At 36.5% G+C, this 11,852-nt stretch overlaps 1 protein-coding gene across 1 annotated transcript in view; it reads left to right on the top strand.

Annotated features, from left to right (window-relative positions):
- dclre1a (DNA cross-link repair 1A (PSO2 homolog, S. cerevisiae)) overlaps positions 1 to 10,244 on the top strand; it is a 14,379-nt gene extending 4,135 nt beyond the window's left edge. The window contains exons 4-9 of the mRNA XM_061966706.2: positions 2,508 to 2,626; positions 2,774 to 2,917; positions 7,104 to 7,249; positions 7,535 to 7,689; positions 9,543 to 9,684; positions 9,784 to 10,244. Of these exons, the coding sequence (XP_061822690.2) occupies positions 2,508 to 2,626; positions 2,774 to 2,917; positions 7,104 to 7,249; positions 7,535 to 7,689; positions 9,543 to 9,684; positions 9,784 to 9,941 (864 nt within the window). The 3' untranslated portion in view covers positions 9,942 to 10,244. The remainder of the gene's footprint in view (positions 1 to 2,507; positions 2,627 to 2,773; positions 2,918 to 7,103; positions 7,250 to 7,534; positions 7,690 to 9,542; positions 9,685 to 9,783) is intronic.
- Positions 10,245 to 11,852: the final 1,608 nt, after the last annotated feature.

The raw sequence follows: 11,852 nt of genomic DNA on the forward strand, positions 1-11,852 counted from the left end.
CATGTATTTAAACAGTAGATTATGATATAAGATGACTAGTCTTTTTTAAGACCCAACAAATATTTTTCATCTGTTGATTTTCACGTATAAATAAGTAGACCCCGAATATAGGTCAATCTGTCTTTTTCAAGACTCAACAAATATTTTTTTATTAATTGGTATTCATGCATAAATTAGTAGACCTTGCATATACTGTAAGAGAACCTTGTTTTTTCAAAACGCATTAAATAATTTTAGTGTTAGTTTTTATGTATAAATCTGTAGACTCCCGAATATAGGACGACACCCCTTTTTCAAGGCTCTTTCGAGGTCAGACAAAAATGTTTCATTAGTTGATTTTCATGTATTAAAACAGTAGATTATGATATAAGATGACCAGCCTTTTTTAAGACCCGACAAATATTTTTAATTTGTTGATTTTCATGTATAAATTGCTAGACCCCGAATATAAGACAACTGGTCATTTTTAAGACCCGACAAATATTTTTATCCTTATGGTTTTCATGTATAAATATGTGAAACTCGAATATAAGACGACACCTCTTTTTCAGGATAATACAAAAAAAAAATGTGTTCGTTTATTTTAATGGTAGACCCCGAATATAAAACAACCAGTCTTTTTTAAGATCTGACAAATATTTTTAATCTGTTGGTTGTAATGTATAAATTGGTAGACTCAAGATATAACATGACCAGTCTTAATCAAGACCCGACAAATATTTTTCATCTGTTGATTTTCACGTATAAATCAGTATACCCCGAATATAGGTCAATCTGTCTTTTTCAAGACTCAACAGATATTTTTCATTTATTGGTTTTTCATGCATAAATTAGTAGACCCTGCATATAAGAGAACCTTGTTTTTTCAAAACGCATCAAATAATTTTAGTGTTAGTTTTTATGTATAAATCTGTAGACTCCCGAATATAGGACGACCCCTCTTTTTCAAGGCTCTTTCGAGGTCAGACAAAAATGTTTCATTATTTGATTTTCATGTATTAAAACAGTAGATTATGGATATAAGATGACCAGTGTTTTTTAAGACCCGACAAATATTTTTAATTTGTCGATTTTCATGTAGAAATTGCTAGACCCCAAATATAAGACAACCGGTAATTTTTAAGATCCGACATATTTTTATCCTGTTTTATTTTCATGTATATATCTGTGAAATGCAATTTTTTAATCGATCCGAATATAAGACCACCCCTCTTTTTCAAGACCCCCTCAACTCCGGACAAATTTTTCTCGTCCGTTGGTTCTCATGTATAAATCAGTAGTCCCCAATATACGACAAAACCCCTTGAAAAACGGACAAATATTTTTCATTTGTTGGTTGTCATGTATAAATCTCTGTACCTAAAATATAAGACATTCTTTTCCCAGTCGTTTTCAAAGGGGAACAAAAAGTTCTCTATTTGGGTCAATACAGTACCTAACTTTTGTGTTTGCAAACCTTACAAAAGCACATGTTTCTAGCAAAAATCACAAAGATACATTAATAGAGGCATTATTAGACATATTGCATGTTTGGTTTAGGAGTTATGTTTGAATACATTTTTTATTGCTTTTTTCGCAGTAGCTCAGGATTCTGAGAACATTACTGTCATATTGAGTAAAAAACAAAATGTTCTTTTTGCAAACCTTACAAAAGCGCATGTTTCTAGTAAAACTCACAAAGATACATTATTACAGGCATTATTAGACATATTGCATGTTTGGTTTAGGAGTTATGCTTGAAACTACTTTTTATTACTTTTTTCGCATTATCTCAGGATTCTAAGAACATTACTGTTATATTGAGTAAAAAACATTTGTTTTCTTTTTGCAAACCTTACAAAAGCACATGTTTCTAGTAAAACTTGCAAAGATACATTTTTACAGGCATTATTAGACATATGGCATGTTTGGTTTAGGAGTTATGCTTGAAACTACTTTTTATTACTTTTTTCGCATTATCTCAGAATTCTAAGAACATTACTGTCATATTGAGTAAAAAACCTAATTTGGCTGCACTGATAAATAGTTTGAATTCACGGATGGTGACTCTAGAAAGAGGTTCCGCAGCCTCCGAAGCAGAACCTCCAGGTTCTGTAAGAGCTTCTTCCCTCAGGCCGTAAGACTCTTGAACGCATCATAATTAAATTATCCCCTCAACTCCCCCCAAAATGGATTAACTCGCTGGAATAAAAAAGACAATATAACATACATCCATAAACGTGGACGCATGCGAAAATTGCAACTATAAATATCTGTACAGTAATCTATTTATTTATTTATATATACAGTATTTGTATATATTTATTTATTTTATATATATATTTATATATTATTTATATATAATTATTTATTTATATATGCACCTTATTCCTTTTTTATCCTGCACTACCATGAGCTTATGTAACAAAATTTCTTTCTTATCTGTGCTGTAAAGTTCAAATTTGAATGACAATAAAAAGGAAGTCTAAGTCTTATATGAACAAAATATTTGGGGCACACCTCTCTAGATTACCGGCAACCTGGTGAAAAGCAAACTGAGGGTGGCTGAGCAGCATGTGCACGTCCTTCCCATGAACAACAGGGTTACTGTGGATGGAGTGGATGTCATCCTTCTCGAAGCCAACCAGTAAGTCAACTCAACGTATTTCACTGTTATTGTCAGTTTAAGCCTAAACACTTGAAGAAGCTTCCACCAAAAGTTTTTTCTTTTTATATGGCAGGTTAAAAAAAATGACATAACCATAAGGTTCACTGTACTTGATGCTGCGTTTAGTTGTCCAGGAGCTGCCATGTTGCTGTTCTTCCTTCCAAACGGACGCACTATCCTCCACACTGGAGACTTCCGAGCCGATCCATCTATGGAGGATTACCCGGAGCTGCTCGGCTGCAGGGTGCAGACTCTCTACCTGGACACGACGTACGCAGTGCTTTCAGTATATAATTATGGGCCTGCTGCAATGCCAGCGCCCATTCACATGCTGCTAAGCAGCAGTGAATGGGCACTTTTGATGCAAGCAGCCCATATTATTATTGTTCATACTTCAACTTGTATTATTACTTTTGTTCCGCACGTTTCTCTTACGTCTAATATGAGACAAACCGGCCAACGAACCCCCACATATGTTATACCGTCGGAAGGGTCTCGTTCGCGGCGATGGGGGTACTCTAAATTGGGAACAGTTTGTGTTACCATAGCAATGCTATTCACGAACCAAAAAAAAAATGGGCCAATTGAATGGATACATTCATTTTATTGGACGATTGCTCTAAGACAGGGGTGTCAAACTCAAATACAGAGTGGGCCAAAATTTAAAACTGAACAAAGCCGCGGGCCAAGGTTGAACAAATTAACCTTTTAATAGGGACCCAAACAAGTTTTGCATTAAATATTGAACAAGCAAGGCTTATATAACTTTATAGTGACATGCAAAATCGAGTTTCAAATAATAGTAATAATAATTAAAAAATATCAATGGCATATCAAATACAATTTAAATAAAAATTTAATGCCTCTTTTCTATTTGCAGCCTTCTAAGGTAAATATCAACATTAACTTTTTCTACAGGTTAATAAATTTGAAAATAAAATAATGAATAAACCAACCATTCAGGACTTTAAACGGCTCAGTTTGCAACACACTGATCTAATCTGATGTGCCCAAGCCAGATACCTGCCATCTTTTCTTGGATGCTAGTTCATTAATGTCGGGGCTCAGGCTTTGAGCTGAGGCAACCTTCATTATTGAACGAAGGTGTTCATCAGTCATTATTGCTCGTATTCCACAGTCTTGGGGGCGTGCCTTACAGGCACTGCTTTTAACGTCCTCTACGACCTGACGTCACGTCCGCTTTTCATCCCTTCTAACAACGTGCCCGCCCAGTCACAAGATATGAGCGGCTTCTGTACGCACACACACGTAAATGCAACGCATACTTCATCAACAGCGATACAGTTTACACTGAGAGTGGCCGTATAAGCAACTTTAACATTGTTAGAAATATACGCCACACTGGGAATCCACACCAAACAAGAATGACAAACACATTTTGGGAGAACATCCGCACAGTAACACAACAGAACAAATACCCAGAACCCTTTGCAGCACTAACTCTTCCGGGATGCTACAATATACACCCTCGCTACCTCCAACACCCCCCCCCCAAAAGGGGACGTTACAATTCTCGGGAGGGGCACTGAAATTTGGGAGTCTCCCGGGAGGTTTGGCAAGTATGAGAATTAGCGGTGTACCGTGGCACCGCCGCTGTATATAATCGGCGGGCCAGCTCTAGTGTTAAATTTATATCGCCTCACGGGCCAAGTGAAATTACACGGCGGGCCAAATTTGGCCCGTGGGCCAGAGTTTGACACCCTTGCTCTAAGACAAACGCCAAAAAGACAAGATTACCTCCTTTTGTAGCTCAGCCATACTTCCACGTAGCTCGGTGCATAATGTCTCATTTTGTTCACACACTTGTCTACTTTAACCCTGGCAAAAAAAAATTACCGGCACTTTTTAACTGTTAGCGTGCTAACTTTAGCATGCTAGCACACTAACATTAAAGTGCTAACTTTTTAGCAAAGTTTGTTTTTTTTCTCGAATTACTAAGGCTAACTTTTTGAGCTAGTTTTGCAACCCTTTACACCAAATTCAATATAACTTGGTATTTGACATTTGTTAACTGTTAGCATGCAAACGATAGTATGCTGGCAAGCTAACTTTAGCATGCCAAGTTTTTCATCTAATTTTACACTTTTTTCTCGATTTTCGCAGCCATACACCTTTGAGTCATATAACTTGGTATATGAAACATGCTAACGTTTGCACACATGCTAAATGTTAGCATTTTAATGTAAGAATGCTAACGTTTTAGGCTAGCTTTGTAGTTCATTTTATACAGTTACACCTAAAACTCTCGGATTCAGACACTCGGCACCATCTTAAAAGTAAGGCGACTTCCGACCACCTACGGCCAGAGGGCACAGATAGCAGGCCCATCAAAATTTCCGCTGGATTTTTCTAGTTGTTATTATTAGAGCCGGGGGGAAATAATCGATTTTTAGATGCATCGCAATGTGGACATGGGTGATTACAGAATCGTTTAGTAAACGTCAATAATCGATTCATTTATTGTAAATAAAGTAATGCAGACCGTTTTCAAATTTGTCTGACTGCAGCGAGTCGCCTCACAGAGAGATCCGACCAGCTCCTTTATCGGGCACTAGAGATGCGCGGTTTGCGGGCACAACCGCGGAGTCCGCGGATTATCCGCGGATCGGGCGGATGAAATTTAAAAAAATTAGATTTTATCCGCGGGTCGGGTCGGGCGGTTGAAAAAAAATTAGACTTTAAATAGATTCAGGCGGGTGGCAGTTAAACCAATTCGGAAATATATATACATAGTTAAATGTTGTTACCCACATACGAAAAACGAGCAGGCACCTGCTGCATATGCCACAACAGAAAAAGAAAAAAAAAGAGATGGACACTTTTACGGAGCGGAGAAGGCCCCCGACGCCTCGCCGGGGTCCGGGACCAAGGCCCCTTCCCCCGAGAGGGCCCCACCGGGAGCCGTAGCTGAGGCGATCCGCGAGAAGGGCCCGACGCACGTCCAGGGTCACCACCGCGCCCACCGCACCGACACCCTGCCTCGTCCGCCTTCGCCGTGGCCGGCGTCACGCGCAGCAGGTAAGCAGCTTACCTGCCCGCCACCCCCGTGGACGGGGGCTCGTAACAGGGGTCACTCCGCGCGCTCCGCCCGCGCAGCTTACTTGCCCGCCACCCCCGTTGCCGGGGGCGCGTAACAGGGGTCACTCCGCGCGCAGTGCGCTCACGAAAGGGGTGGGGCTCACCCTGGTTGATATAGACAGCAGCTAGGACGGTGGCCATGGAAGTTGGAACCCGCTAAGGAGTGTGTAACAACCCACCTGCCGAATCAACTAGCCCTGAAAATGGATGGCGCTGGAGCGTCGGGCCCATATACCCGGCCGTCGCCGGCAGCGAGACGCGCTTGGAGGTGCGCTCAGCGCGGCTCCCATATGATTGCGCACTGGTGTGCGTCTGGGTCGTGACAGCTTGGCACGCGAATGTCTGTGCTCCATTGGATCAGTCTCCTTTCTTTAACAGGCAAAAGCTTTATAACCTCACTAATGCCTTGCATCGTCTATATTAGATATATAACAACGGGCGGGTGCGGGCGGATGGCGGGCGGATGCGGTTCTGATCAAATGTTAGATCGGGTGGATTGCGGATGGTTGACGACTTTCTGATGCGGTTGCGGATGAAATAATTGCCTATCCGCGCATCTCTATCGGGCACGTATGTTCCAGTTTTGCACACATTTTCATTTTTTAATGAATGTGGGAATCAATTGAACTGTTTCTTATTAAATAATATTAATTAATATGTTGCAAGTGATAAATGCTTGGTTAGTGAACCAAAAGAAATGTAAAACTGCATCAATATACAGTACAGACACATATTCTCCTCATTCAATGCATTTTCTTGATTTTCATGACTATTTACATTGTAGATTGTCACTGAAGGCATCAATGAATGAACACATGGGGAGTTATGTACTTAACAAAAAAAAGGTGAAATAACTGAAAACATGTTTTATATTTTCGTTTCTTCAAAATAGCCACCTTTTGCTCTGATTACTGCTTTACACACTCTTGGCATTCTCTCGATGAGCTTCAAGCACACCTGTAAAATGAAAACCATTTCAGGTGACTACCTTTTGAAGCTCATCGAGAGAATGCCAAGAGTGTGCGAAGCCGTAATCAGAGCAAAGGGTGGCTATTTTGAAGAAACTAGAATATAAAACATGTTTTCAGTTATTTCACCTGTTTTTGTTAAGTACATAACTCCACATGTGTTCATTCATAGTTTTGATGACTTCAGTGACAATTTACAATGTAAATAGTCATGAAAATAAAGAAAACGCATTGAATGAAAAGGTGTGTCCAAACTTTTGGCCTGTACTGTATATAAATTATAGATGCTTCAATAATCGTTTTTTAATCAAAATGTGAGGTTTCCAAGATTCCCACCTCTAATTATTATCATGGTGAAGTCCAACACTGCGCTTGTCCTCCACTAACAGGTATTGCAGCCCAGAGTACACCTTCCCCAGACAGCAGGACGTCATCAGCTTCGCCACCAGCAGGGCCTTCGAGTTGGTGACGCTGCACCCACGCACTTTAGTGGCGTGTGGATCCTACTCTGTGGGCAAGGAAAAGGTCTTTTTGGGTTAGTGTTTGCCATCATAAAAATGTCTTCATTTGACTTTTCCCTGCAGATTTCCAACCTCCCACAGCGAGGGAGCGAATGTTTTGTCAGACAGCATCATAAATTTCACTTTTTTCCTGGCATAATAGTGGGAATGCATGTCCAAAACAAAAACAACTGGGAATTGGGGTTGCAACCTAATAATGTCAGTCAAGTGACATGAGAGATAAAGACATTTATTCATATAAGTACGGGAACAGGGATGCTAAGGTGTCAGATTTTGATATTTCTCTATCTTCTTTGCAGCTCTGGCAGAGGTTTTAGGCTCCAAAGTGTGCCTTTCGCGAGACAAATTCAACACCATGTGCTGTCTGGAGTCGGAGCACATTAAAAAAAGCTTAACCACCGACTGGAAGGCAGGAAGGGTCCACGTTCTTCCCATGATGCAACTCAATGTCAAAGTAGGTCCATGTGGCAAACCCTCTCGACGTTGCCTTAGAAATATTCCAGATCATCACTAGTAGGGATGTGAATCTTACAACAACTCACAATTTGATCCCGATTCTCCGGGGGCTTCAATTTAGAAACAATTCTTGATTCAACATAATTATCAATTCAAACCGATGCTCATATACTGTATTGTTTGGTATGAAAATTAAAATAAAACTTTTATGTTGCAGGTTACAAAAGCTCCTCTTAGCTGCTGACATATAAGCGCGGCGATGGCTTAAAAACGTCTTTTTAAAAATGTATTAGTTAAAAAAAAAGGTTTCTAATTTTCAAGAATAGATTTAGAATCAGAATAAATAAGAATCATTATTCGGCTGTGAATCGATTTTTTTTTTCTGCACACCTAATTATTAGTACAAGATCATGCAAAAAATATCTCGAGCTTCAGGCTGTGCAGAAAAAACTATATTTCACAATCAGATAAGAAGTAATAAATAACCTAAATGAAAATGTCATATTTGACCTTATTAATGCTATATATGTTTTCACCAATAAAAAGCACACATAATTTGTCCTATTTTCAAACTGTTAAGGGGGTTGTCGCTTATTTTATTCAAATATTATTATTTACATTTTTAAAGCAGTATTTTAATAGGAAGGGCAAATTGTTTCAAAAACCTGCCTATACATTTTGGAAATGTAAAAAAATTAAAATAAAAACGATTGTCAATGTCAAATTTAATAACAATTCTAATGACATTAATTTATATATTAAAACATATATAAATTTAATAATTATCGTACTTCATTTTTCCACCAACAACACCCATAAATATTTGGCCCTATTTTTAAATGGTCAAGGGGGTTATTTTCATTCAAATATTATTATATTTTAATTATTAAAATAAGTATTTTACTAGGAAAGGCAAATTGTTTCAAAACATATCTGAAAAATTTAGAAACATTCAAAAACATGTCACGTATTTTTTGTCAAGGCTATATTTAATAGCAATGACATTAAAATGAAATGTATTTTAAAATTAAATATTTAGCCTTGATAATGCTATATTTTTCCACAAAAAAAACACCCACACATATTTGTTCCTATTTTCAAATTGTTATGGGGGTTTTGACTTATTTCTTATTCAAATATTAAGATATACCGTACATCTTATAAAAAGTGTTTTAATAGAAAGAGCTAATTGTTTCCAAATCCTATCTACACAGTTTTTTAAAAGTTTTAGAAAAAGTAAAAACAATTGTTCAGGCCATATTTAATAACAATGATAATGACATAAATTTAAATCATTAAATATATATTTTTAAATACAATATTTGGTAATAATGCTTAATTTTTCCTCCAAAAAACATATTTGGCCCTATTTACAAATTACCGGTATAAGGAAGTGTTTTTATTCAAACATTATTATTATTTAAATATTAAAATAAGTATTTTACTAGGAAATGCATATTGTTGAAAAAAAACAACTATTTACACATTTTAGGAAAATGTTAAAAAATTTACATATTTTTTTGTCAAGGCCATATTTAATAATAATGACATTAAATTTAAATAACTAAATTAATAAATATATTTTTAAATGAAATATTTGGCTATGATAATGATATATTTTACTGAAAAAACAAAACAAAAACCTAATTTTCATATCGTTTATATAGCTTATCATTTGTATGATTACAATGCTTGTTTGATTGAGCAAATATTTCAAATAACATGCAAAGTAAGAAGTAACTTTATCACATACAAATTGGTAAAAATAATTCACAAATATCAGTACACATGCAAACATACACTTCGGCACAATGGCATTTTTGACTTTATTCTATTTTTGTCTCTGCACAGAAGCTACGTGAGCACCTGGCGAAGTTCTCTAGCCAGTACGATCGTCTGGTTGCCTTCAAGCCCACCGGGTGGACCTTCAGCCAGCAGATGGGCTCAGTGGAGGACATTCAGCCTGTCGTCAACGGCAACATCTCCATCTATGGTGTGTCCTTTGCTCTAGTAACAAATGACTAAGACAGCCAGCACGGTGTGCTGGCTGTCATTTTTCTATCTTTTTTTTATTTTGTATTTCGTCCTCCAGGGATCCCATACAGCGAACACAGCAGCTTCTTAGAGCTGAAGCGTTTCGTCCAGTGGCTGCGGCCGCTTCAGATCATCCCCACGGTGAACAACGGCAGCTGGGCTGCCAGGAAGGCCATGGAAAAGCACTTTAGCCAGTGGCTCAGCAAAATGGTCTAGATTTGTTGTTCTCAAACTTTTAACTCCATAATTTATGTCATCTTTGCTTGCCTAAATATTGGGCTTGTACTCGCAGGTTGCAAACAAATATTCTCATGTACTGTATATATTTTCAGTATTGTTTTGTTAATTCTTACATACTATATAATTGTATAACTGTTTGTGTACAACAAATATCACCACAGTGATTCACATCATGTTGCTGCAGTTTATTAAGACATTGTAATTAATGTATGTAATTATCTGCCTTTAAAAATAATTTAACTTCCTGCCATTGTTTTTTAATGAATAAATTATGTTCTGTTGAAGCCATCCTGTTGCCATTTTTTATAATAATTCAGAAAAAAAGGATTTGTTTATTAAAATCTAACAATGAATGTCACAATGTCTGATATCATTCACCCTGATTTAATTCATTATTTAATGCATGCCACAATGTCTGATATATTTTTTCCTGATTACATGGTTAAATCACCAAAAATGATTCCCGGGCGCGGCCACTGCTGCTGCTCACTGCTCCCCTCACCTCCCAGGGGGTGAGCAAGGGTGATGGGTCAAATGCAGAGAATAATTTCGCCACACCTAGTGTGTGTGTGACAATCATTGGTACCATTATTTAATTAATGTCACAATGTCTGACATCAATTATCCCAAATTGATCCATTTATTATTGATTCATGAATGCCAGTGTCTGATATAATTTGTCCTGAATTAATTTATTATTTCATGCATGCCAGTGTCTTATATCACTTATCCTGAATTAATTCATTTTTTTATTATTTAACGGGTGCCAGTGTCTGATATATAATTTATCTTGAAATGATCAATGTTCAATAAGTGTCATAGTGTCTGATATTATTTCTCATGCATGCATTAATGGATGTCACAGAATGTGCTTTCATTTATCATGTATTCATTTATTATTAATAATGGACACCGCAGTGTCAGATATCATTTGTCCAGAATTTCATTTTTGATTTTATTAATATTCAATAATTGTGTCTAATATTTACTCTGAATATTCATTAATGTATCATTATTTAATAAATAATATATCTGGTATAATTTATCCATCATTTCATTTATAATTTAGCAATAAAAACAATCTCTGTTATGTATTCTGAATTAATTCTTATTCTTAATGGATGTCACAATAATTGATAACATTTATCATATACTGATTTTTGTTATTTAAAGGATGTCACAGTGTCTGAAGTCACATATCCAGAATTCATTCATTTAGTGGTGGCTAATGCATGCCATTGTGCCTGAATTTATTCATTATTATCCAATGGATGCAACAGGGTCTGATATCACTTATCCTGAATTCACTCATTTAGTATTATCTAATTATTGACACAGTGTCTGATATAATTAATCATGAACTGACTAATTAGCATTCAGTGGATGTCATAATATTTGATATCATTTATCCTGAATTCATTCAATATTCCTAATTGATGCTCTGGTGTCTGATATAATTTTTTCTGAATTTTATTTTTGTAATCAATAATTGCCAGTTTCTGATATTATTTGATTGATCTGTTATCATATACTTTAAAATTATTTAATGAATACCACAGTGTCTGATATCATTCATCCCTAATTTAATTAATGTATAATTTTTTTATGAAAAACAGTGTCTGATGTCATTAACTCTGGATATCTTGTATTTATTTACTTACTCAAGCACAATCTTGATGCCAATCTTGTTTATGGTACATACAGTATATAAGTGAACAAACCATCAGGAAGTTCTGAGACACAGGGAACAGGAAGGACAAAATAAGCTCGACTTTATACACACATATATAGTACAAAATATAACAAAGATATAAATATATGGGAACATCTTATCAATATTTACTGGGGGAATAATTGTTAATTGTTTATTAGCTGTCTGTATTATCA

This window comes from Nerophis lumbriciformis, linkage group LG11, assembly GCF_033978685.3.
Source record: "Nerophis lumbriciformis linkage group LG11, RoL_Nlum_v2.1, whole genome shotgun sequence".
Classification (NCBI taxonomy): domain Eukaryota; kingdom Metazoa; phylum Chordata; class Actinopteri; order Syngnathiformes; family Syngnathidae; genus Nerophis; species Nerophis lumbriciformis.